This window comes from Phyllostomus discolor, chromosome 7 (genome assembly GCF_004126475.2).
Source record: "Phyllostomus discolor isolate MPI-MPIP mPhyDis1 chromosome 7, mPhyDis1.pri.v3, whole genome shotgun sequence".
In the NCBI taxonomy this organism is placed as follows: Eukaryota; Metazoa; Chordata; class Mammalia; order Chiroptera; family Phyllostomidae; genus Phyllostomus; species Phyllostomus discolor.
Genome location: NC_040909.2, coordinates 41,703,575 through 41,729,923, shown reverse-complemented (window position 1 = coordinate 41,729,923; position 26,349 = coordinate 41,703,575). Strand labels below are relative to the sequence as shown.

The following is a 26,349-nucleotide window of genomic DNA, read 5'->3' as shown; positions in this document are numbered from 1 at the left end:
TTATAGGAAAGAAATGAGCCAAGGTGGGGCTGCTGTCAGCTCACTGGGAAGTGAAGGTCAGTGACAGAAGTGAGCCAAAGTGGAGGTACTTTTAGCTGACTGGAAAGTCAGAGAAAAGGGGGGCCTTGGAGACAGCTTCAGAGGGTAAACCTGGGACGAGCTGCTGCTACCTGCTGCTCCCTGGTTGCAAGTCTTGTGGGGACCCTTAGAGTTTGGGAGAAAGAAAGTGAAAAGTTGATATCCGAGAACATGCTCCAGAAAGAGCCTGCCCTGGTATGCTTTGTCTTGAGGGTTTTTATCTCCTGGGTAAGAATTTTTTTGGAAGATTTCAGTAGAATATGCATCAACTTTCCAGGTGCATTTTTAATATGCTGGCGCATCAGAATGAGTGTATAGGGGGCATTGATATTATTCTCTGGTCAGTTTTACTGCTTTACTTTTCCCTTGGGTCTGTCTGTCTCTAAAAGAGTTTTTGTTATTTGGTCCCCTGAATTCATCCATCCTTGGGTTTGGCTGGCACAAATGGTATTAATTGTGTTTCTGTCCTCTATCTCCCTGACCGGAGCCCAGAAGCCCTCTGACACCCGACAGCTCTCCCCAAGCAGTGTGTTTTGGCAGAAAGAGCCTGAAAGATGGGGTGGTGAGCCCCAGCTCTTCATTTTAGTGTGTAGATGAGTTACTTAATCTTCCTAGTATTTTCTAGTCTGTAAAATGGTTTAATAAGACTCACCTCAAGGGTAGTAGCACTAATAAAATGAGACAATGAGGGCAAAGCACAGGGCCCAGAGCCTGACAGTAGAAGTTTAGCAAATGTTGATCTCCTCCCCTTTGCCAAGGTGTGCTGGAATTTGCCTGCTGTGCTCATTACCTTAAATCCTTTTTAAAATAGGCTCCACAATAAATAAGGAAACCAGCAAGATTGAATAAAAAGCAGACCTTCTTTTCTCTTTTTCTCTTCCTCTCTCATCTTTATTCATTTTCCTTTCTATGTGTTCCTTTTCTTCCCTATTTTTTCTTTCTTTTTCTTTTGTTTGCGTGTGTATATGTGCCTGTGTTTCCATTTATTTATTTTCTGCTTCTCTTACCATATCTTAACCAGGATCAGGGGTCAATTAATTAAATATCTTTACTATGAGAGTCATATCAGAAGATATAAGGGGTCCAGAAAAGAGAAGTATTAAAGAACAGAACCAAGTTTCTCACTTCATGCCCCTGGCATTGAAAAATGTTAGATCTGCCCTGGCGGGGTAGCTCAGTTGGTTAGAATGTCGTCCCAATACACTAAGTTTACAGGTTTGATCCCTGATCAGGGCACATACAAAAAGCAACCAATGAATACATAAATAAGGGGAACAACAAATCAGTCTCTCTCTCTCTCTCTCTCCTCTTTAAATCAATAAATTAAAAAGTTAAATAAGAAAAATGCATGATCTATGTAGATATAAACCACTCTCAGTTAGGTAATAATTTAGGGGGAAGACCCTCTAACCCAGTCCTTAGTATGGCCCGACCACTCTCTTCTCCCATTACATCTTACTGATTTGTTTGCAGTGATGGGCTCCAAGGCCAAAAGTCAGAACTGTGTCAGGCAGACTGTTTGGGGTTCCCAGAAGCAGAGGGAGATGAGGCAGTAGGAGAAGAGACCATAAGAGAATTGAACTGTAAGAGGCTGGCAGAAGTGGAACTCCCTAAGTTAGAGACCTTGACTTTGATCAAATAACATTCCTTTCTGCTTATTTCTCTCTTTTTTAAAAAATATTTTTATTTATTTATTTATTTTTAGAGAGAGGGGAAGGGAAGGAAAGAGGGAGAGAAACATCAATGTGGGGTTGCTTCCTAAGTGACCCCTACTGGGGGCCTGGCCATAACCCAGGCATGTGCCCTGACTGGGAATCGAACCAGCGACACTTGGGTTCACAGGCTGGCACTCAGTCCACTGAGCCACACCAGCCAGGGCTGCTTATTTCTCATTATGAAACAAAAACAATAATTCCCTCCTGTCTTAAAAGGTAGTTAGGAAGATCAAATATGAAAGTGCTTTGTGAAATGTGAAGCAGATGAACTGCTATCATAATTTGCATTCACTCAATTACAGAGCAGTTATTGCGTAACATCCACCCCTAGGCATTGGGGTAGCATAAAGAACAAGGGTCTTGGTTTCTAAGGAACCTGAGAGCTAGAGGGTATTTTAGGATGAGTAGGATGAGATATTTAGACAGTAGATCTGAAGATTTAGAAACTAGAATTGGCCAAAAGAAGGCTATAGCCAGTCTTCTAAAATGTGCAGAGTGACAGTAACAATTTCAAGATGCCCTAATCCAGTAGGTGTGCCTCAAACTTTCTTTCCACTATGTGTGTCACCAAGGTGAAGGCTGAAGCAGCTCAAATGCTCCATGAGCAGGAGGAAGCTGTGGGATGATGGGGAGGGTCCCAGCAAAGACTGGAGCCTTGTCAGCATCATCAGAAACCGCAGGAAACCAGGTCAGTGTGTGGGGCCCGCTCCCTTAGCTCCAGGGCTCTGCTATGAGCTCTGTGGCTTCCTGAGCAGACTGCGCTGATTAATGGATCCCTGAAAGAAGCCGGAGGCCCATTTGGCATGGAGCCCTTTGTCCAAAAAAGCTGAAACTAGCCAGTGGGAAGAGAAAGTTAAGCTGTAGTCCCAAGAGTCAGCCAGGTGGGGAACCAGGACAAATTAATTAGAAGCCAAGTGAGACTTACATATATCCTATAGTGTTTTCTTGTTGTTCTGCCCAATTCCAAATGGTGTGTCTGTTGCCTCTGTCTCTGGTATCCAATGCAGAGTAGTGCTTAGTAGCTCTGTTAATTCTTTAAGTGAGGGGATCAAGCATGTGTCCCGAGGACATCCAAGTCCAAGAAGAGCCAGTTCAGAGCTGGGCAGATCTAGAGAGTTTCACAGGAGTAGGAGGGGTTAAGAAATGGGTGCAGCCGATCATTTCCCTAACCCTGTGCTGGCCTCTTTCCTGCAATTTCTTTGCCAGAGCAGAAGCCCCTTGCCCTCCAGCTGGAGACAGCAGGGTTTTCTGGGGGGCAAGCATCCTTCATTCCCTGTGCTGGGAGGAAAAGGAATGTGGCCTGGCCTGCTTGTTAGACTCAAGGAGGAGCTTTGGGGCTGGGCGGGGCAGGGGCAGGCTGAGGCGAGGGTTCCTGCTGGCATTGTGCTCCCTGCTGCTGTACTGCAAAGTGCTGCCACCCACCTTTCAGGCTGTGTAGCCATGTTCCGGACACCCTGACCCAACGGAAGCCCATGGGGCACCGCAGACTGGCAGCCCTGCTCCTGCCTCTCCACTTGCTGCTCACTGGCCTCTCCACCTCTGCTGGGATTGGCTGCCCCTGTCTGCCCCACTGGAACACCCGCTGTCTGCTCGCTGTCCACATGGTAAGGTGCCATTGCCAGGTGGGGGCACCTGCCTGCCACAGGCTGCAAAGTTCCCTACTGTCCTGTCTTTCCTTTCCTACCTCCCCAAGGCCCTGTGCTCTGGTGCAGCTCTGGTGTGTCCTCTATACGGTCTCAAAGGGTTAGCCAAGGTCCTGGTGGGCTGAGGGCCTGGGCAGGGTGCAGCTAGGAGGAAAAGAGCCACAGAGTGTGGGCTGTTTGTCCTGGGCCTTGGAATGAGGTGATTTGTGGGAAAGACCCCAGGGAGAATGCTGCCTATGGGAGTCCCTACTAATTATACTTCTCTCCTTCCCCCACCCCTCCTCGCACCCCACACTGGGTTCTGTGCCTTCAGGATGACAGTTTCACAGGTAAGTCTCATTCCCTGCCCTGCTCCTCTTCCCCACACCCTTTTTGTTCCAGATTCCCAGTGAGCATTCCATTCTAGTTTTTGGTTCCCAGCCTGGGAATTAGCATAGTGCCAAAGAAAAAACAGGGTTTAGAATCGGGACAAGCCTGGATTTGCATTACCACTCCTCCACATACTCTACATGTGGCTGCAGGCAGTGTGCTTCATTTCTCTGACCCCCAGTTTCTGAGGGGCCTATCAGCGCAGTAGGAATAGTTGTACAATAAAGACTGTTGCCCCTGAGCTGCGGGGAGGACTAAATGAGAGATATGTGTGAATCTCCAGGCAACGCCCCACCCCCTGCCCTTAACTGTCAGTAATAAAATGACCTTCAGCTCTGGCCAGTGTGACTCAGTTGATTGGAGTGTCAGCCCATAAATGTCCTGATTGGGGCACATGCCTGGGTAGAGAGTTTGGTCCCCAGTCAGGGAGCATGCAAGAGGCAACTGATCAATGTTTCTCGCTCACGTTGATATTTCTCTCTCTTTCCCTCCCTATCCCTCTCTCTAAAATCAATAAGCATTTCCTTGAGTGAGGATAAAAAATAAAATAAATAAAATGACCTTCATATTTTTCCACACATTATTTTACTTGAACTTGACAACAGCCCCACCTTATGAATGATAAAGCTGAGGCTTAGAGGGTCTATAACTTGCCTAAGGTCACACAGCCAGGGTGTAAGTGGCAGAACTCAGCCTCAAGTCCAATTTGTCGGAGGCAGGAGCAACCTCCTTGAACCCTACCACTTCATTTGTTTTCATCTTTTGCAGAAAGATCTGCCCATATTCCTTGTCATACCCAGTTCGCTACCCCCATCTCCCCAAAGCCTCGGGGTCCTTGGCTCTGGAGCTGCCCCTGCTGTTTGTGCCTACACCCGGTGTCAGCTCTTTCTGGTATGAGAAATAGCCTGTGGACCATTCTCAGTGGGGACGTGAATTAGGGTCCTGAGGGGTGGGGCAGGAGGGAAGAGACTGAGGCAGGTGGGGACTATACAAGAACAAATGTTTGTCCTGTTTTCAACCTCAACAAAGACTTAGGTCATCCTAGATACACAGCATGACTGATGTGAGTGAGTTCGTTTGTGTCATTTGTGAAGGTGTTTCTCCTTTCAGTTGGTAGCAGTTGGAATTAAAGTGTTTAGTTCTATAAATTTACCTTCTACTTGTAAAGTAAGATAATTTTTATTCAACTCTATACTTTCACTGCCTAGCTCAGTGCCTAATATGTATTAAATGTCCATATATTGCTTAAGAATGGGCAGTTTGTAATTTGTCATGATTATAAATAATGCTACAATGAACATCTTTATGATGTCCTCTACTTTTTTCCACTTAAGCAATTAATCCTTTTTTGATTGTATCATAACTTTCAGGTCTAAAGGGGCTTGATGTCATTACCCTCCTTGATCTAAAATGACTTACTGTCCGATGCTGGGCCCTCATCTCCCGGTCGGGGAGGGGCAACGAGGGACTGGATATTGAATGTGTCCTTTCCTGTGCAGGCCTTCGGTGGGGCTGGTTCCACCGCCTGGTGCAGAAATCCAAAAAGCCTTACATGTTCCAGTTCTGTAGGAGACACAAGATGCCAGCCTCTGCTCAGGTACTCGCCCTGCCAGGCCCAGCCCTGCCTTTGCCCCACAACCCTTTCCTTTCTCCGGCCCTGTGAGAGGTAGAAAGTGTGGAGATGAAGTAGACTATTCCTCCATTACACAGTTAGGGAGACTGCGGCCTAAATGTCGAGCAACTTGCCTACGGTCCTCCGGTTCTAGAGGGAGAAATAGAAGCCAGAGATCCTGATGCCTGGCTTAAAGCCAGCCTTGCCCTCTCTCTGCAGAGGAAGCTGCTGAGTCGCTATTGCCTGTCTGAGAAGGGCCATCACATCTCTGTCACCTCCCAAGACATCTCCCACAAGAAGCTGCGCTTCAAAAGGACCCAACCTTCAGACCCAGAGGCAGTGGAAGTTCTCCTGAGACGGGACTCACAGAAGCATAAAGGTAGACATGGGTGTGCCTGGAGATGGGCACGGTCACGTAGGGGTGCCTTTGCTAAGGCCAAGAGACAAGGCCACCAAGTCCCCCTTCTCCCCAGGGCCTGAGTTCTACTTTGACTTGCTGCCTGAGGCCCGAGTTATTCGAGTGAGCATCCCCCCAGGCCCTGAGGTCAATGTACGTCTTTGTCACCAGTGGGCACTAGAGTGCGAAGAGCTGAACAGTCCCTTTGACGCCCAGGTATGGAGTGCCATTGCCCTGCAAAAAGCCAGATCACACAGTGCTGGAGCAAAAATGGCCTACCCATTGTACATACAGGGAGACTGAGGTCTGGGGGGAGATACTTCTCCAAGACCCACAAATCTGAAGTGTCTGGCATTAAGACTAGGCAGAAATACAGGGGGCCTTATCACCTAGGAGGAGAGGGAAGGAAAGGGCCTGCAGAGACTTGAAACAACCAGGAATAGCTGGCAGAGAAATAAATATGGCATTTATTTATTGAGAGGCTACTCCGTGAGAGGCTACTCCGTGAGATTCAGATTGCATCAAGAAACATTTTCAGTTCTTCCAAGAAGTTGCTCTCCCTGAGAAAATAACAAAGTGGTCATGCCTGTTCTGGCACCCTTCCACTTCCCTCTCTTTGTTGCCTTTTACAGAGAATGAGATGTCCCCCATTCTCCCATCCCAGGTCCTAACACCCCGCCTCAAACTCCCGTTGTCCCCAAGGCCCTTGTATACAGCCCGTAGGATTTACAGGGACTGACCCTGCACCCAGAGGCCCTCAGCCCTCTCTATTTGTAAAATGGTGATGACACCTCCCAAGGTCGCTGTGATGCTGCATTTTATTGAGTGAGCACTTTGGCACCCACTGCCCTACCTGGCCTATAGTGGCGGTTGTTAAATGTGCATTCCTTCCCTGTCTCCTCCCTCCCCAACTCCAAATGCAGGGTGGGGCAAAAGTAGGGTTACAGCTCTGAGTACATGGAACACAAAGTGTATTCTTGTGTTATTATTTATTAATTATTATATTATATTTCATACGAACAACTGGAATGTAAACCTACTTTTGCCCCACCTTGTACTGAGACACCTAGAGAAGATGGTCAGAGTATGAAACAGAGACCCCTCGGGAGGAAATTTTTCAATGAAAAAAATTAAGTTTTTTACAAGAGGAAAAATAAGGTGTTGGCCAAGGTCCCAGCTCCCTTCTGCCCTCGGGAGGCTGCCTGTGCTCTTTCTCAGGCATCTCTTCTCTCCCTTCACTGCCTCGCCAACAGGAAACCGTGTCTTGGGGCCGCACTGTAGACCTGCCTTATGAATTCCTTCAGCCCTGTCTGTGCATAGAGGTGAGTAGAGAAAACATGTGGGTTGTCCATGGCCCCAAATCGTGCGGCTGGTCAAACACAGCTCCAGTAAGTCAGGTTTTAGAAGGACTGGGTGTTTACGATGTGCTTGAGAAGATGGGTGCCAGCTTGGCTGTGAGCCACACACTGGATCAGAGAAGGAAGTGTCCTGCTGGACACGAGACATTCTTAGGGGTGATTCCAATCTCAGCCCCCAATCCCAGCTTTCCTTGGTCCAGACCTGGCCTCAGCCCACAGAAGCAGAATAGAGAGCTGCCTTCACTGTGTGCACTGATTAGTCACAGTGGGGGCACGTGGCCTTTGCAAGGTTCCACATGACCCCAAAAGTCTTGTCCCCGCTAGCCCTTCATGGTAGTGCTCCTCTCCATAATTCTGAAGTGCCTGACATTAAGACTTTTTGAAGTGGACAGAAAAGGCAGGGGGCCTTGTCACCCAGGAAGAAACTAAAGGGAGGGTGCAGGCAGAGACTTGGAGCACTGAACATCTGCCAGGGTGTATAAGCACCAGGCATTTGGGCAGCCCAGAGGGAGGGCCCACACCGGGCACTAGGCACCTTGGGAACCACTGAGCTTGGAGGTGTGAACTGAGATGTGGACCTCATGATCTGCCTCTTTCTAGGGCTGGGTTCTCCTCTCCAGGGAGAAGAGGGCTCAGCCCCTCACTAACTGAGCTTACTCCCATATTCCGAGGGTCCTCCCGAAGCGCGTCAAGCATCACTTACCCTTGCCTACCCCCTGTGCTGCTCCCCCTCCTCAGTGCCCTGCCAGCTCAGGCAGCTTGCCCTAGGGCAAGGTCAAGCCAGAATGAGTTTCAGGTCTGAGTGATATAGGGAAAGCCCTACCTCTGACCTTCCCTGCTTGCCCCTCTGTCCCCACCAGGCATCCTACCTCCAAGAGGACACTGTGAGGCGCAGAAAATGTCCCTTTCAGAGCTGGCCTGAAGCCTGTGAGTGCTACTCATACGCACTCTCGTGCGCACACAGCCTCTCTCTGTCTCTCTTCCATACACATACACACACCTGTGCACACTTTACATCTGTGTTGCAGGAAGCCCCTAGAAGGCATGGCAGCATTTTTGCTTGAGTCAGTGGGAGGAAAGGGCTACCATGTCTACCAACCAGCCTGCCAATAAATCAAGTATTGAGCATGGTACTAGGCACTGGGGGAGATTCAGAAATATGGGACACAGGAGGGAGTGTCCTGAGGATGGGCCATAAGAGCTGGGCTCACTCACATCCCAGCTCTGCCATTTATTCCTCTCTGAGCCTCAGCTTCCTCAACTGTAAAATAATGGTACTTGCCCTGCCTTACTTTCCAACTGTTTATGAGGCTTGACTTCAATATGATATATGAAAAAGTTGGCGACCTCTAAAGTGCTGTCCATACACTGTTGTCCCCAAACATGACAAATGAATAGCACAAAGCAGCCTGCAGTCCAAGGCTGGGTACTAGCCTGTGGGACATGAACTTAGGAGAGGGAGAAGCCAGTGAAGGCTGTCATCAGCAAGACGAGGTCTCTCGGAGGCGGTGACACCTGAGCTGTGCTCAGAAAATGGGTGGGGTTTAGAAAGGAAGGCATTCCTGGTTCTGAGAGAGGGACCTCAGCAAAGATATAAAGATTCCAGGTTTGGGGGATCAGCAAAGAGCTAGCTGGAATGGAGGTGCAGGAAGGAGAGAAGACACATAAATAGAAAAGGTAATAAAAGGAGACTAGGAAAGGTGTACTTCTTTGAGGGGTTCCAAGCAGACCAGGAACTGTGCTGGGCACCTTCACACACATTGCCTCCTGATGCCCTGGGGGTGGGGGTGGCAAAGCAGGGCCCAGTCCTCCCCAAGCCTCACTCTCTGCCTCTGCTGCCTGCCCAGATGGCCCGGACTTTTGGAAGTCAGTGAAATTTACTGACTACAGCCAACACAGTCAGATGGTCATGGCCCTGACACTCCACTGCCCACTGAAGCTGGAGGCCTCCCTCTGCCAGAGGCAGGGCTGGCACATCCTCTGTGAAGACCTCCCCAATGCCACAGCTCGAGAGTCAGAGGGGGTGAGACGGGCCTCCCCAGGACCCGGGCAGGCAGGGCTGGGGCCTAGGGCTCTGCTGCCTGACTAATGCCCGTCTCCTGCCACAGAGGTATGTTTTGGAGAAGGTGGACTTGCACCCCCAGCTCTGCTTCAAGGTACAAGCGTGAGTGAGAGGAGTGGGTGTGGGTATGGATGGTGCCTGGGGTTTGCTGACCTGCCATTCTTGGATTATTTCTCAGTTCTCTTTTGGAAACAGCAGCCATGTTGAATGTCCCCGCCAGACTGGTAAGCCAATAAGTGACCCTGGCTGGGAGCCCCTCCCAACATTTCACCTCATCCAACCATGACCAAGCCAAACTGTAGCCCTGCCCTGACTTCTCTGTCAGCTGCAGCCCAGCTCCTGTCACCTCCTGCAAACGGGGTCTCTCACATGATCCCCTTTGCCCCGCTCCCCGGCAGCCCCATCCTGGAATGTGAGCATTGACACCCAGGCTCAGCAGCTGATCCTTCACTTCTCCACAAGGATACATGCCACCTTCAGTGCTGCTTGGAGCCACCCAGACTTGGGACAGGACGGTCTGGTGCCCCCCGTATACAGCATCAGCCAGGTATGCTCCAGCCAGGCCTGGGCCCCCACTAGGTCTCATTGCTCAGAGCTCATCAAGTGGTGACAAGCAAATTCCAGACTTATATCATCTGGTTATTTATTTACTTGATCAGGCTTTGTTCAACTGGTTCCTCTGCCAGTCAGTGAGGTCTTCCATGGGGCAGTTTCTAATTCTTTCAGTTTCTGAACTTACAGGGATAAACAGAGGCAAAAGACTGGCCCTCTCATGTCCAACTGTTCTGTGGCCCACTCAAACTGTTGCCACATTTTATACTGATGCTATCTCGAATTCAGCTGTCCACTACCACCGTGCTCCTGCCTGCCCCTACCAGGCACCCGGCAGGAGTTCTCTGACTATCCTGCGAGACAGAGCCCCTGGAAGCTGAAGTGCTCTTTGTGGAAGACTAAACTACTGGAAGATTTAACTCTATTATGTGAGCTAAGGACAATTTAACTAGCAGATTTTCTTCTGTGTGTCTGATATAAAAACCACAATCAAATATATCTTCAAAACCACAGCCCCAAGCTGACTAAGCATGAGTAGCTCTCCAAGTTCTTTCTTAAATACTCACCTGCAGCTTGTTTATTTGTTTCATATTCTCTGAGGGCTCCTAAGCAAACAGGTGGTAGCAAATGCTCAAGATTTAAGACAAAGTCATGTGGGAAAATCTAAAGTTGAGAGCTATATCCGTTGGACTCATTTGTTTCTGTGAGCCGGGAGAAGACCACCTTCACGGAGTTCAGCCATGATTTGAGAGCCTCTGCTTCAGCACTTGCTCACAGCTGACTGGACAGTGGGGTCTGGGAGGGGGAGGGTATAAAGTAGGGGGTGGTGGGTGTTCCCAAAGGATGGAGATTCTGCTCAGCTCCCTGCCCAGCATGCAGAACATAGGGCAGAGCCAAATGCTGCCTGTGGACAGATAGTGATCAATTCTGTCCAATTCAGCATGCATTCATTGAGGGCCTGCTCTGTGCCTGCCCCGTCTTAGGCCTTGGGAGGTACAGAAAGAGTATGTCACGGAGTCTCTGCACCTAGGAGTCCCCAGTGTAATAATAGCTACTAAACGAATGCACACTGCACTCGCAGTGGTGTAGTCTAAGAAGTGGTCACATGCACATTTCCATGTGATGGTCAATAATCCAGTAAATCAAGAATTATTACTCGTCACAAACAAATGAAGAAACTAAGGCTCAGGGATCAGTGTACCAAAGATCATACAGCTAGGAACCACAAAGGCAACAGTTAAGTCTGATGTTATTAGCTGTGGTCTCCTGACTGCACAACTTACATTCTTTCTAATGGATAAGACGCCCCTTCAGGTATGCAGAACAGGAGGGGGGCATTGTATTATTAACCTCCCTGTTTGGTGAGCTGCATGAGGACACAGACAACATCTGTGTCTGCCTTCTTTCCTCAGGGTTTGGCACAGAGTCAGTACCCAGGGTATGTCTGTTGATGAGTGCCTGATTGCCTGATTAATGTGTCTGGGAATGATCAGTGGGATCTAGGAATGAAGCCAGGAAGGCTTCTTGTCAGGGGTGGCATTTGGACTTAAGCCTGGGGAGGATTTGGGTTGGGAGACGTGGGAAGTAGAAAGGAGGAAGAGCATGGGCAAAGCCTCAGGGGCTGAACAGAGCCAGGTCTGCTTCCATGTGGACAGTCATTTCGTTCTTTATTCCGACAGACTCAGGGTTCAGGCCCAGTGACACTAGATCTCATCATTCCCTTCCTGAGGCCAGGGGGCTGTATTCTGGTAAGAAATCCCCCCCCCCACACACACACACATACTCCCCCAGCATCTACTCCACAAGCAGCACATGGGGAAAATCCAGTCTTCCAAAATGTTGGTTTGGACAGCACCGTGTTTGAAATTGGAATTTGTTGTTACCGTTTAAATATTGGGGGATGTCATATTTTAAAAAGCTGATTTTTGGCTTCTCTTAAAAAATCAGAAAACCTGGTGCTCTGTGTCCACATTCAAGCCTGGCAACAACAGGCTGGAGCTCAGTTGGTGGTGTCCGATTACTTCAGCCAGGGTCTGTGCCCTCCAGGTTCTCACGGGCACCCTGGCCAGTTTACTCTTTGAGTTCGCCACTCTTGACCTGTTCTGTGTGGGATGAATTCCTTGCCCAGGGGGCCTCCCCTTCCCCATCCCCATGCCTCATTTAATTTCCCCTGGAGGAGGCACCATACACTGGCTCACAGGGTGGCGGGGCTCTGTGCCCTCAGGTGTGGCGGTCAGATGTTCAGTTTGCCTGGAAGCGCCTCTTGTGTCCGGATGGTGAGTTCTGTGGGGGGAGGATTACAAGGGAGGTCGGATGCCGAGGAGCCCAGCTGGGCCTCACTCTGCTTGACTCAGTCTCTCATAGACGCCTGGGACTATTGATCCTGGCACTGCTGGCCCTCACCACCCTTTTGGGAGTTGTTCTGGTCCTCACCCTCTGGCGCCCACTATCAGGTGACTTGACTTGGGGGTAATTTGGGGATTTAGACCTGCCCAGCTCCTAGGCTAGCTGCCCCCACCCATCCCCTGCCCAGGCTCCCTTCCCCAAGAGCCATCTACCTGCCGATATACCCAGCTCGCTGCTACCCAAGGCCATGCACTTCAGGCACCCTAGTGGGCAGGAATGGTTGAGGCGGGGCAAAGGTCCCTCTCTGCAGGTGGTTCAGTGTACCAAGTTTCTGGGCAAGAGGCGAGTGGAACGGAAATCCAGCCTGTGCTGCACCTGCCAAGCCTGTGCCCCGGCCCTCACCCCTTCCAGGGGTGACTTTATCTAAATAGCCCCAAAGCACACTATAGATTAGAGCTGCCTTGGATACCCACCCTCAGCGCAGATAAGGAGCTGGGGGGTGGGGGTGCACCCTCTGGTGTAGCCATGAGGCTCAGGAAGATAGAGCTGTGGCTGTCCCTTAATCCTCACCCTGTTCCTGTTGCTCCCGCCCTAGGCCCCGGCCCAGCGCAGCCAGTGCTGCTCCTGCATGCAGCGGACTCAGAGGCGCAGCGGCGTCTAGTGGGAGCACTGGCTGAACTGCTGCGGGCCACTTTGGGCGGTGGACGCGATGTGATCGTGGACCTGTGGGAGGGGACGCGCATGGCGCGCCTGGGCCCACTGCCGTGGCTGTGGGCTGCGCGGGCGCAAGTGATGCGGGAGCGGGGCACCGTGCTGCTGCTGTGGAGCAGCGCCTGTTCCAGCCCCACCTGCGGCCCGGATCCCCACACTTCGCCCCTGTGTGGCCTGCTCCGCACCGCCCCACGTCCGCTTCTGCTGCTCGCTTACTTCAGTAGCCTCTGCACCAAAGGCGACATTCCCCCGCCGCTGCGCGCCCTGCCGCGCTACCGCCTGCTGCGTGACCTGCCTCGCCTGCTGCGAGCGCTGGGCGCCGCTGGGCCTTCCACCCAAGCCACTGGCTGGGGCCGCCTGGGCGCTCGGCAGTGCCTGCGGAGTCGCCTGGAACTGTGCCGCCGGCTGGAACGCGAGGCAGCCACACTTGCCCACCAAACCTGAGCAGAGCCCCAGGCAATCCAGATGTCTTGGCCACAGGCGTAGGGGGCACTGGCTGGCATCCCAGAAGGGAGCTTCTACCCTGGAATTCTCATTGTGCCCCCTGATGACTGCTGCCCCAAAGCCTCATTCCCTGCCTTCCAGCCCCGGAGCAGAGCACCCGTCTCACCTCTAGCCCTTGTGCACGTGTGCCAGGCTTCCTCCTGAGGCTTCCCTGCCTCTCAGAACCCCCAGGGAGAGAATCTTTCTTTACTGAGGGCTCTTCTGACTCCAGGGGAGGGGAAGTTTCCCACTTCCTGTCTCCAAAATTTCCAGGAGTAGTTTACACATGCCCCTGTGCAGGCTAGAGAGATTTGGGCAGGGGTAGGGGAGTCTGGAGATTTGGCAGTTCTGAAGGCAGTGGGTCCACGAAAGTGCGATAAAACCCCTTGAGGGCCAGAGATCCTTCTTTCCCAAACACAGGCCTTGCCCAGATGGGGATGGAGGGAGCACTGGACCCAGGAAAAGGGGGTTTGGCCCTGGGTGGCCGGGACAAAGGTGGGACAGTGGACACCACGATTAATAAAGATGAATAAAGACAAATGTGGTGGATAAACTAAGAAACACGTGCTTCTCTAGTGTGCCCAGGATGCTCAGTTGGGGAAAGTTCAGCACAACCCTGCCTGTGGGTTGTTATCCATCAGTTTTGTGGCCAAAATCCTCCATGTCCACACCTATACCCACACCCATCACACAGTGCCACTGGAATGGCAAAGGAGGGCTTGGAATTTTTTTAAAGATTTTATTTATTTATTTTTAGAGACAGGGGAAGGGAGGGAGAAAGAGAGAAAGAAACACCAATGTGCGGTTGCCTCTTACATGGCCCACACTGGGGACCTGGTCTGAAACCCAGGCATGTGCCCTGACTGGAAATCGAACTGGCGACCCTTCGGTGCACAACCCGTGCTCAATCTACTGAGCTACACCAGCCAGGGCCGGACTTGGAAATCTTGATCCTCACTGTGATTCTTTCATGAGAAGAGAGGGAAAAAGTTCAAAAAAGTGGTGTGTGTCCATCAGCACACAGCCAGCCCATAGCAAAAGCACAGATGGAATGGACTACTGTCTGCCTGGCTTCAGATTCCTTCCCCACCCTACCACACTCGAGCATGAGCCAGGACATGGTGAAAAGCCCACTTTGTCCCTGACATTAGAACTCCTGACCCACAAAGGGTCACTGAGGCCCAGGGAGTCTGTGTGAAGGGACTGTGGGTGCCAAGTAAGAGAGGATCCAATGGACACCAAGACCTCAGAGTCATGCAGGAAGCAAAAATGCCCCAAGATTGCCCAAGTTTCTGGGTGCACTCATAGCTCTCCTCCTTAGGGACTCACAGGGTGAGTAAGAGCTTCCTTAGCCAAGAGACCAGGCTGCCACCGCCCATCTCCGGTGGCCCTCCCAGACAGCTGTCAGCAGGGGAGGAGGAGAGGGAGGAGGAAAAGAAGGAGGTGAGGCTGCTGGCTCCCAGTCCTAGTGTTGGTGGGAGGGACAGGGTGGGGCGGGAACAGCCAGTTGCCTGCCAGGAGTCAAAAACGAAAGCACTTCGGCTGGGACTGAGACTGGAGTCAGGACTTCAGGAGAGGGAGTGTGTCAGCTAGCCAGCTCTGGGACCCTGGAGGCTGAGGAGAGATTCTGGCGCCTCCTGCCCAAACGCTCCGGACTGAGTGGGAGCAGAGGTGAGGTGTCTGCCCCCCCCTTTGGGGGGGGCAGGACAGGGCCTGGGGCCTGGGTGCCACCTGGCACCTGGAAGATGCCTGTGCCCTGGTTCCTGCTGTCCTTGGCACTGGGCCCAAGCCCCATGGTCCTCTCTCTGGAGAAGCTTGTGGGGCCTCAGGACACTGCTCGCTGCTCTCCGGTGAGTCTGGGACCCCAGGAGGGTTGGGGAGGGCTCACGGTTCAGTGTGAGGCCCATCAAGATACTAGCCAGGCTCCTGCCACTGCCACCACCACCAGAACTGCCCTGGCTGGTCTGGCTGGTACTGATGGGGTAAGAGAATGGGGAGGGGGCAAGAGCTGGGTCTGTCTTCTTCTGGAAGGAGCTTAGAATAGGGAGCCCCAGAAGGAGGTAGGTGGGGGTCTCAAGCTGGGAAAGATGGTTAGATGTAGGACCATAAACTCTGACTCTCCTTTACCCTCCTTCCCAGGGCCTTTTCCTGCCACCTCTGGGGTGAGTAGTCCTACTTTTAGAAAGAAAAGAACTTCCTAGGTTGGTGGAAGGGAAAGGGGCCTCTAGATGTTCCTGGAATTAATAAATATTAATACCCGGTCCCATGTCCCATGCCCTCATGGCCCACCTTTAGCCCTGGAAGATCCCAAGCTCTTTGGCCTTCTGGGGGTATGAGGTGCAGCCAAACCCAGGGTTCAGAATGGCTTCAGCTCCCACCCTTGCCCTTCACTCACAGATGGTGACATGCTCTGTCTGCCTGGAAGCATAGTGTCTACCCCAGGACCTGTGCTGGTGCCCACACGCCTACAGACAGAGCTGGTGCTCAGGTGCCATCAGGAGACTGACTGTGACCTCTGTGTTCGTGTGGTCGTCCACTTGGCTGTGCATGGTGAGCATGGCATTTGTATGCACATGTGAATGTATCTGGTGTGGGCTTGAGGGTCAGGCAGTCTGTCAGACGGCATTGGACATCCTCCTGGATGACAGTCTCCTGGAGGACACTGGCCAAAGGACCCCCAAGCCAGTCTGGTCTCCTCACCTGGTCCCCAGGCCCCACACCTGGCCCCTGCTTCCCCCTTCATGAACTTTCTGGAAGGAAGCCAAACCCAAAAGAGCAGGAGGCCTGACCTGGGTCTTGCTCTCCAGTCCTTCCAGGGCACTGGGAAGAGCCTGAAGATGAGGAACAATTTGGAAGAGCAGCTGATCCAGAGCCTGAGGAGCCTCAGAATGGTGAGGAGAACCCGGCTGGCCCAGCTGCCCGCTGCCAGGGCCTTGTCTGCGTCCCCTGGGCCTGACCAGTTCCATCCCCCTGTTGCCCACAGGCTCTCTCCAGGCCCAGGTAGTGCTCTCCTTCCAGGCCTACCCTACTGCCCGCTGTGTCCTGCTGGAGGTGCAAGTGCCTGCTGCCCTCGTGCAGCCTGGTCAGCCTGTGGTATGTGAAATAATAATAATAATAATAATAATAATAATAATAACAACAACAACAATAACCACCTTCTGAATATGAAATCTATAAAGTGCTCCCACATGCATTATCTCTTGGAGTCTGGACTCCAGCTGGGCCTGTGCCCTTTATGCCCCATTTTTCCTGTCTGTAAGGTGGCGATAAGAATAGTCCTATTTCATATGGATGTTGTGAGAATTCAATGAAGTGACAATGCCAGGCAGAGAAAGCGCGAGTCGGGGAGGGACAGTCTGTGGGCTGGATCCACTCCTCTGGTCTTCCTGCCTTACCACATCTGCCTCGTGTGTATGTGTGGTACAGCGTGCTGGGGCTGCTCCAGCAGGTGTCTCTCCACTTGGGCCAAATCACTCAAACCCTTTGACTTCCCGTCCTACCTCCAGCCAATCTCCTCTGATCTGGAAAGTTGTCGAGTGGGAGAACATCTCCTGGCCCATCTCACGGAGCAATCGTGAGGACCACTGAGGCACTGGGTGTGAGATCCACCTCTGTGGGGAGGGGTGTCTCATCACCTTAGCTTTGGCCATGTGATCCAGAGGGGCTGGGGTTAGTGCAGGGACTCAAGAAGCTAGGGCCCTATCCCTGCCCTGCTGATACCCATATTGAGGGTGTATGCTTTAGAACTGGGAGCCATTGAAGGAAACTTCCGTGGCAGAATTTTAGGCCACACAGTATGAGTATAATCATTGGTTGGGGAAAGCGGGGAGGAAGGAGTGGCCCATGCAGAGAAGCCCATGCCCTTGGAATGGATTCTGAGCCCGATACCACAAAGCCTTCTGCCACCCATCTCCTCACAGGGCTCTGTAGTATTTGACTGCTTCGAGGCTGCTCTAGGGGCTGAGGTGCGAATCTGGTCCTACACTCAGCCCAGGTACCAGAAAGAACTCAATTTCACACAACAGCTGCCTGGTAAGTGGCTCCAGAGCTTCTCAAGGGCCCCAAGTCCTTGCTTCCCTAGTCTCTCTCCCCTTTGGCCACTCCCCTTCTGCTTTCACCCCCTTCCTAGTCCTGTCCACTCTCAGGCAGCTCCCATCCTCCCCAAAGTCAGTTCCTCATGGCTCTTCTCCCCAAGTGACATGGCCTTCCTGCCCCTGTGGAAGGTGCTTTGGGCACTAGGTAAACATGGGTGGTACTTAGGAGACAGGGGGCCCTTCCCAGAGCTCCCCTGAGTTGGGCTGTCCCCCCTTCTTTCCTTGGTCCCCAACCCCATTGGAGGCTTTTCTGTGATCTCTCCCCAGACTGCAGGGGGCTTGAAGTCCGGGACAGCATCCAGAGCTGCTGGGGTAGGGGCTGGGGCCAGCAGGGCTGGGAGGAGGGAGGGCCAGAGTCTAGAGTGTGAGAAACCCTTGGAGTTGGCTTCAGGCCTGGGCTGCCGCATCCCCAGAAACTTGCAGAGCTCATTCACGTGTTCATTCATTCCTTCATGTATCGCACATGAACTGTAATAGCTCCTGCTTTGTGCCAGATGCTGGGAACATAAAGGTGAATCTCTCATTCCTTGTAACAAATATTTATTAATACCAGGAACATCTAGAGGCCCATCTTGACAAGGCCCAAAGCATTGCCAAGGTTATGGTGCACTCTCCCCATGTATCAAATACAAATAATATTAACCATAAAATAAAGGCTAAGAAAGTCAAGGTTCTGATTTTTCCATGCACTATTTAAGTTTTTTTTTTTTGTATTTTCTTTTTTATTGTAGTATAATATACATATGGAAAAGTATGTAAAGTGCTCAAATTTTAATGTCTAGTTCTATTCATTTTTATATATGGGTATATTTGCATAAGTACCACCCAGATCAAAATATACACACTGTGATTTTTTTTAACTCAAATGATTTCAACTTCATCTTCTTTTCAATTCCTTTCATCTTAAGCTTGGCCTGCCTGTTTCTGGTAATCCATTAAAGACTATTTTCAACCTCAGAGCTTTGATGATTCAGATATACATTGTGCATTTCATGTCATCATTCATTCAGTTACACACTGATTCACTTATTCAACCGATAGTTACTGAGTAATTACTCTGTCCAAGGCATAGCACTAGGCACTAGAAATAAATCAACTAACAAAACTAACAAAAATCCCTGGCCTCGTAGAGCTGATACTCTAGATGGGAGTCAGGGTCAAGGTGAGGGCAAGGGAGGACACAATAAACAAACACATGGAGTTGTGAAACAGGCAATCATTAGATGCTCGGGAGAAAGTGTAGAAAAGGGGGCTAGGGAGGTTGGGAGTTGCAGCTGGCAGGGACGGCCTCACTCTAGAGGGTTCCATGCAGAGGAAACAGTGAGTGGAAAGGGCCTGTGGCAGGAGTATGTCTGCTGTGTTTCAGTATTAGGAAGGAAGCTAGTGCATCTGCAGCAGATTAATTAGTGCTAGAAGATGAGTTTACAGTAGTCACAGCAGCCAGATTGGATAGAGCCTTGCAAGCCTTTGTGAGGACTACTTCTTATATTCTGGGAGTAACTGGGGTGGGGGTGGCATCAAAGGGTTCAGAGCACAGGAGAATGATTTACCTCACAGTGGTCACAGGATTTTTCTGGCTGCAGAGGGAGAAGCCAGGAGAGGGTACTCTCAAGACCACATACTGGGGCCTACATGAGCTCAGTCCCAGCTGCTGGGACAAAGCCTGGTCTGAGATGGGGACACTGGCACCATCCTCAAGGAGCCTCCTAGTCTAAAGGGTTTGAAGGGAACTCCAAAGGGTCAGTCAGTGGGTATGGCCCAGGCTTGGGTATGCAGAAGAGGTGAAGGAAATCTCTCTTTGGCGTCCCCCCACAGCCCTGCCCTGGCTCAACGTGTCTGCAGATGGCGAGGATGTGCACCTGGTGTTGGATGTCAGTGAGAACCAGCGCTTTGGCCTCTCCCTGTACTGGAACCAGGCCCAGAACCCTACAAAACCATGGTGGCACAGAAACCTGGTGAGACCTCCCCCTCTCAGGTCCATTCCCACTTGAAGCTGATGCCCATGCTAAGGATGCAAGGGGACCCTTAAAGAGGACACAACGACCCATACCCAAAGCAAGGAATGTTGGTGGGGAACTGTTGCATGCCTGGTTTCCTTAACTTTGGCCTTCAGCCTGCCCCTCTTCCTTATTTTCTCCAACTTTCCCCACTTTTGCTTGTCCCACAGACTGGGCCACAGACCATTACCTTGAACCACACAGACCTGGTTCCCTGTCTCTGTATTCAGGTAGGAGCAGAGCCTAGCTGGATTCCAGGGGGCTTGGTGAGGGGGTAGCTCTGTCTTTGCCTCACTATTCTTCATCCTCCTCTTTGAGGTCAAAACTATAGCTCCTTAGGGTGACTGGCCCTCCATTAACCTTTGACTGTCTTGTGCCTTCTGCTTGTTATATGCCCAGAATGCTCTGATCCTCCATCCACAGGACTCTCACTTGTGCTTCATTCAGATGTCACCTCCTTCTTGAAGCCTTCCTCCATTCCTCCAGTTCCTTCTTTGTGCTCCCCTGTAGTGTAGAGCATGTGCTATGAATGCAGACTGGTTTGGATCCTGACTCTTGTCATTTGCTAGCTGTGTGACCTTGGGCAAGTCAGTTCACCTCTCTGAGCCTGTTTCCTATCTGTGAAGTGGGAAGAATAACAGTACCAGCTTTATAGAGCTATTAGAAGGAAGTGTGCCACCTCCAGGCTTATATATGCTGGCTCCTCCTCTCCCTCTGATTGCACATTCAGTGGGTCATCAGGTCCTGTCTATTTGACCTCTGACATTAACCTCTCTCTTTCTCTTCCCCTCTCCTCTCCATTTCAGCCCAGTTTGGGCTTCTATCATCTAGACTGTCTCAATAACTTCCCATCCCACCTCCTTTCCCAGAACTTCCCTAGCATTCTGGGCCCCGTATTTTGATCCCCAACTGAACCCTTTCCACTGCCTTTCCCATGATTCCCCTTGATGAGAATTTTGTTCCATACGCATGGAGCTACTCATCAAGACACAGCCACCTCTGTGCTTTTGCTCAGGTGGTTCCCACTACCTGAAATGACCCACTTCTTTTCCATACAACCAAATCCTTCTAGCTCATGTGTCACTGCTTTCCCAAAGTTTGCCCCAATCTCCTGGCCTCTGTTTTCTACACATCTCCTTGTACTTCTGTTCTTCCTTGCCCATTTATCATTTCCTTTTTTATTTGGGTGTCTGTCTCATTTCCTCTTGCATACAACAGACAATAAATGAGTGATCAATTTATTGATTTATATGTTTTATCCCTACTGCAACGGTGAATTTGTCGTGTCCTTGAAGTCAAGGAGATAATAGTTAGTTCATATTTAGTAACTCCCCCAGAGCCTTGCACAATGCCTGACACATAATATGTGTTCTTAATTAAAGGTTTGCTGAATAACTTGATATAGTATTATCTCTAGTGCTCAGCACAGGGCTAAGCACATAATGGTGCCTTTTAAAAGTCTATTGAAAGAATAAATGAATGTGTTTTTAACACCCAGGACAGTGAGTGCCTGAGATATAGTAGGTTCTCACAAAGTGATTGTGGATTTAATTATTGAATGTCCCTAGTGCATCCCTCAGGGCTAAGACACGGAGTTTGCTAAGTGAGGATGTTCCCAGATGTTGATATAGGGCTGGCTGAAAGAATAAACATGGGCGTCTCTAGGGCCTTGCAAAGAATGAAAGAGCAGGCGAGTGTGCTTCTGGAGGGTTGGTTGGGGTGCCCTCACCAGTGGAGCTCTGTTGCCTTTACAGGTGTGGCCTCTGGAGCCCGATTCGGTTAGAACGAGCATCTGCCCCTTTGTGAACGGTGAGATGACCCGCAAGGTCCAGCCAGGGCGGGAGCAGTGCAGGCTGACAAGTGTGGGGCACGCAGCGACCACGCCCTCTCCCTGCAGATCGCCGTGCACACCGCAACCTCTGGCGTGCTGTCAGGCTGCAGCTGCTGCCCCCGCGGGGCTGGCGACTGGAAGCTCCATGCTCGCTGCCCGCTGAGGCCACACTGTGCTGGCAGATACCGGGCTGGGGCTCTTGCCAGCCGCTGGTCCCACCGCTTCCCCGAGAAAATGTCACCGTGAACGTAAGCGAGGCAGCGAAGTTGGGGGAGGAAGGCGAGACCAGGAGGCCACCTTTCATAACTCCACCCATTCCCCTCTTACCACAGAAGGCCCTTGAGTTCCCGTTGCTGAAAGGCCACCCCAACCTCTGCGTCCAGGTAAGAAGGGGCGGTCAGAGCGCTGTGTTGGGACAGGACCGACCGTCCCCCTACCCCGCGCAGACCCCCGGACAAGGCACTGTCTTCTGAACTTACTTTATCCTCGGGTCCCTGGGGCAAAGTCGTTATAGGCTTCCTCTTTAGGTGTTCCACTATTTACCTAGCAGTGCCAGGGACCCAGAGCCAGTCACTTCACCTCTCCGAAGGTCAGTCTCATCTGTTCAATGGGGATGATAATAGTAACCGCTTTATAGATTGGTTATGAAGATCATGTAAGAGAAGCACTTCAACTTAGGGACTGGCACAGACTAAATGCCCAACAAACGTTAGCTGCTTTTATTATTGCTATCATTATCCTATTTCCGTATCTGTATAATTGGTTGCTCTATAACTTCACAGGATGACTATAAACATATCATTCAAGGTCTGTTGACTATTGCCCTGGCTGGTGTGGCTCAGTGGATTAAGTGCAGGCCTGGGAACTGAAGGGTCACTGGCTGGATTCTCAGTCAAGGCACATACCTGGGTTGCCAGGCCAGGTCCCCATTTGGGGGCATGTGAGAGGCAACTGATGTATCTCTCACACATCGATGTTTCCCTCCCTCTCTTTCCCCTTCCCTGCTCTTTAAAAATGAATAAATAAAATCTAAAAAATAAAAAATAAAAGATTTGTTGAATATCTACTATATGCCAAGCACTGTTTTAGGCACTTGGGATAGATGTCAGTAAATAAAACCAATAAATATTTCCATTCTTAGAGTGTTTATGGTCTAATGGGGAAAGGCAGATAATAGATATAATAAGTAAATTAGTATAGTAAGTCAAAATTGTATATTAATACTATGGAGAAAAGGATTGAGGTTGCAATTTCAAGTGGGGTGGTCAGGTGAGGCCTCTCTGAGAAGGCAATTAGAGGGAAATGTATAAATTGTCTTGTCAGACATAAAAAGAGCTAATTTAGAGTCATACATCCTGTTACCACAGATGACCTCACAAGGCTGAGGCTGATAAAGATGGAGTCACTCCTAATCACCCAGACTGGAACCCAGATCTGCACAAGGACGGGTCCAGAGTGCAGACTCCCCCAACCCAACAGCCTCCCCTTGCCTATCCCTTCTCTTCTCAAGTCTTTCTGGCCTAGGCTCTTGTTTTTCTTTATGCCCCTAACCCTGACCCCTTCCAAGCAGGTGAGAAATTGGGAGAAGCTGCAGCTGCAAGAGTGCTTGTGGTCTGGTGAGTGGGGCTGGCACAAGGCTGGGGCAGGGTGGTTGCAATAGTGGTGAAACCTGGATGTGCCAGCTCCTGGGGTGAAGCTCAGGCATGGGGTGGCACACAGCAGCCCCCAGCAAGGTTGGGTCTTAGAGTGGACTCATCCCTTTCAGACTCCCTGGGGCCCCTCAAGGATGATATGCTGCTGGTGGAGACACGAGGCCCCCAGGACAACAGATCACTCTGTGCCTTGGAACCCAGTGGCTGCACCCCACTACTCAGCAAGGCCTCCACGGTGAGAGCTGGCGGGCTCTCCTCCATGCACCTCTCCAGCTCCATCTCAGACCTGGTCTCAAATTTTCCCCCTGTTCAATTTTTCCCTCCTCTATGCCAGGCTCTGTGCTGGTTTTGGGGAACATGGGAGTGATTCAGACCTGGGCCCTGTTCTCAGTGGCCTCTCAGAAATCTCCCAGCCCCAGTGCCCTCCTTCCCCCCATTCTACCCAGCTGCAGCCTGGTGGTCTCCTAGGTGTGGTGCCCCTAGGTGACAGCCCCCTACCCCTTGGCTTGGCAGAGGGCAGCTCACTTTGGAGAGCAGTTACTAGAAGACCTGCAGTCAGGCCAGTGTCTGCAGGTGAGTAGGTGGCAGGAGAGTCCTGCCCCAGTGCCCAAAGGCAACTGCCCTAACACTGTACCTCTGGCCTCTTCCTTTTCTTCCTGTACCTAGCAGAGGGCACCAGGGAGATTCTCACTCTTCCTAGGCAGAGGCCCCTCACTGTCCTCCTAGCACCCACCCACTATCTTTCTGTGTGCTTTTTGTGTCCAGTCCTGGGGAAGCTAAGAGTTGAAGAAGCATAGTTCCTGTCCCCAAATTGCTCAGTGCTGACTAAAAACCCATAAACAGATAACATTCTCATGTACTAAGTGCTGGTTTTGGGAGCGGGGGACTTCAAGGAAGTGTCTCTTCTTGTGGGCCAGATCTGGTCTAGAGGAAGACAGTCCAGGCAATAGGCACAGCACAGGTAAAGGCAGAGCAGCTTGAGGGAACCTGCTGTGTGTGGGGGAATATATGAATAATTGAGGCTGGGAATTTCGAGAGCAGGCTGGCTAGAACTTGGTGAGTGCTGAACAATAAGCTGAGAGCTCTGCACTTGGTTTTGTTTGTGTCTTACAGCTATGGGATGATGACCTGGGAGCACTATGGGCCTGCCCCATGGACAAGTGTGAGTATTATAAGAATCACCTTTCCTCTCCACAGCTCTAGAGGATCTGGAATCTTGACAGGGACCATTCTTGGGGGCAGCACACACAATGGCCTTGTCCTTCCGTGGCTCAGATATATCAGAGGGTCATTCCTTCATTCAGAAACCAGGATGACAGCTTGCAGGGAATTCCAGCATCACCAAGACACAACCCCTTGCTCCCACCCCAGTTGTAGAAGGCTAGAAAGACATTAGCCCCAAATCACTTACATTTAGTAAGTGTGAGCTATTGAAGCATTCCCTATAAAGGAAAACTGTCCAGAGCCATGAATGCATATAAGAGGAACCTAACCTCAGTGGGGTGAAGAGTTCAGGGGAAACATTGAAGCTGAACTCCGAAGGCTGATCAAGGTGAAGGAGATAGAGATCCATCTTTGTGAAGACTGTGGGGTGCGTTTTTGAGGAACTCCAAGGTGGTCAGTGTGGCTGGAATGTCGTGGGAGGCAGGCCCCTGTCATGAGATGAGGATACCAGGGCCATGTAGGGACCTTGGAAGCCAATGTAAGGAATCTGGAATTTAACTTAAGAGCAGCAGAGGCTTCCCAAAAGACTACACAATCAGGTCCATATTTTTAAAAAGATCTCTGGGGCTGCCATGTGGTGAATGAATTGGGACAAAAAAGCGGTCAGGGATATCAGAAGGCTGTTGTAGGTTTTCAAGAGAACGAAGTCAAGAACCCAGCCACCCTTGGCTTAGGGGAAAATATTGCTGACATTTGAGAACTTCTGGCCTGGCATTCTGAGTGCTTTACATTTATCAATATATGTTGTTCTCACTATAGCCCTATCGGTAGGTACTATTGTTATCCCAATTTTATTTTTATTTTTTAATTTATTTATTTTTAGAGAGAGGGGAAGGGAGGGAGAAAGTGAGGAGGGAGTCATGGATGTGAGAAACACATGGATTGGTTGCCTCTGTCCCGTGCCCTGGTGAACTAGGACCTTTTTGCTTTGCCAGACTTCACCCAGCCACCTGAACCATGCCAGTCAGAGCTGTTATTCCCATTTCACAGTGATGAAAAACTGAGGCAGACAGTGAAGTCACTTATCCAAGGTCTCTGAGTAGATGGACCTATGGATATGTTCATACAATGTATACTGCCTCTAACATTACATGGACTTGGGAAAATCACTTCATTTCTCTGACCATCAGTTCTTCTCCTTCATGAAGTGGAGTGAAAGTGTAAGGTCTCTAACTAGCCCATCTCCTCCCCTGGGTCTCCCAGATATCCACCAGCGCTGGGCCCTGGTGTGGCTGGCCTGCCTTCTCTTTGCCGCTGTGCTTTTCCTTCTCCTCCTTCTCAAAAAGGACCATGTGAAAGGTGAGTCATTTCCGGCTCCCCAATCCCCAGGGGCAGGACTGGAGCGGGGGTGGGAATTCAGCGAGAGGAGGCAGGGGCTCAGCTCACCCTCTGACTCCGCCCCTCTCCCCTAACAGGGTGGCTGAGGCTCTTGAAGGAGGATGTCCGCTTGGGGGGTGAGTGTGAGCAAGCTTCAGGCGGGGGGCCGCCCCCAGCGGGCCGGGCCTCGAGCCATCTCACGTCTCCCCTCTCATTCTGTTCTCTCTGACAGCGGCCGCCAGGGGCCGCCCGGCTCTGCTCCTCTATTCGGCCGAAGACGCAGCCTTCGAGCGCCTGGTGGGCGCCCTGGCGTCGGCTCTATGCCAGCTGCCGCTACGTGTAGTCGTGGACCTGTGGAGCCGTCGTGAACTGAGCGCACAAGGGCCCTTGGCCTGGTTCCACGCACAGAGGCTCCAGACCCTTCAGGAGGGCGGCGTGGTGGTCTTGCTTTTCTCGCCCGGGGCAGTGGCGCTGTGCCACGAGTGGCTGCAGGATGGGTCGTCGGCATCTAGGGCTCACGGCCCGCACGACGCCTTCGCCGCCTCGCTCAGCTGCGTGTTGCCCGACTTCTTGCAGGGCCGGGCGCCCGGCCGCTACATCGGGGCCTACTTCGACAGTCTGCTCCACCCGGATGCCGTGCCAGCTCTGTTCCGCGCCATGCCCGTCCTCGCCCTGCCCTCCCAGCTGCCTGACTTCCTGAGGGCCCTGCAGGGGCCCAGAGCCCCCCGGCACAGGCGGCTCGCAGACAAGGCTGAGCAAGTGTCTCAGGCCCTTCAGTCTGCCCTGAACAGCTGCATCCAGCCCCCGGGGATCCAAGAGACAGGACGCGAGATGGGACCCGAGGCAGGGGACAGGACTTGAATAAAGGCAGATTTTATTTTTCCGTCCATATCTCTCCAACGTGTCTA

At 51.3% G+C, this 26,349-nt stretch overlaps 2 protein-coding genes across 13 annotated transcripts; both read left to right on the top strand.

Moving 5' to 3' along the window:
- The first annotated feature begins 2,979 nt into the window (after positions 1–2,979).
- On the top strand, positions 2,980–13,883 carry IL17RE (interleukin 17 receptor E). 6 transcript variants are annotated; one of them, XM_036030841.1, is made up of 16 exons: positions 2,980–3,397; positions 3,735–3,765; positions 4,574–4,696; positions 5,305–5,402; positions 5,637–5,796; positions 5,891–6,030; positions 7,068–7,136; positions 8,033–8,099; positions 9,020–9,195; positions 9,281–9,328; positions 9,413–9,458; positions 9,630–9,781; positions 11,466–11,534; positions 12,011–12,062; positions 12,141–12,239; positions 12,728–13,883. In XM_036030841.1, exons 1-16 carry the CDS (start codon positions 3,266–3,268, stop codon positions 13,285–13,287), a joined length of 2,022 nt encoding a protein of 673 aa, XP_035886734.1. In that variant the 5' UTR covers positions 2,980–3,265; the 3' UTR covers positions 13,288–13,883. The 6 variants fall into 6 exon arrangements, with proteins under 6 accessions (XP_035886734.1, XP_035886732.1, XP_035886736.1 ...); XM_036030839.1 differs by having other exon boundaries at positions 2,980–3,415; positions 3,750–3,765; XM_036030843.1 differs by having other exon boundaries at positions 2,981–3,397; positions 3,750–3,765; positions 9,633–9,781.
- Positions 13,884–14,836: 953 nt separating this feature from the next.
- Positions 14,837–26,328, top strand: IL17RC (interleukin 17 receptor C). Of its 7 annotated transcripts, XM_036030830.1 has the most exons (19): positions 14,838–15,175; positions 15,466–15,488; positions 15,724–15,876; positions 16,134–16,217; positions 16,310–16,419; positions 17,247–17,358; positions 17,688–17,732; positions 19,236–19,375; positions 19,588–19,647; positions 21,172–21,226; positions 21,315–21,496; positions 21,581–21,631; positions 22,819–22,864; positions 23,014–23,135; positions 23,414–23,473; positions 24,014–24,062; positions 25,328–25,423; positions 25,540–25,578; positions 25,674–26,328. In XM_036030830.1, exons 1-19 carry the CDS (start codon positions 15,072–15,074, stop codon positions 26,300–26,302), a joined length of 2,160 nt encoding a protein of 719 aa, XP_035886723.1. In that variant the 5' UTR covers positions 14,838–15,071; the 3' UTR covers positions 26,303–26,328. The 7 variants fall into 7 exon arrangements, with proteins under 7 accessions (XP_035886726.1, XP_035886723.1, XP_035886725.1 ...); XM_036030832.1 differs by lacking the exon at positions 17,688–17,732; XM_036030831.1 differs by lacking the exon at positions 25,540–25,578.
- The last annotated feature ends 21 nt before the right edge of the window (positions 26,329–26,349 follow it).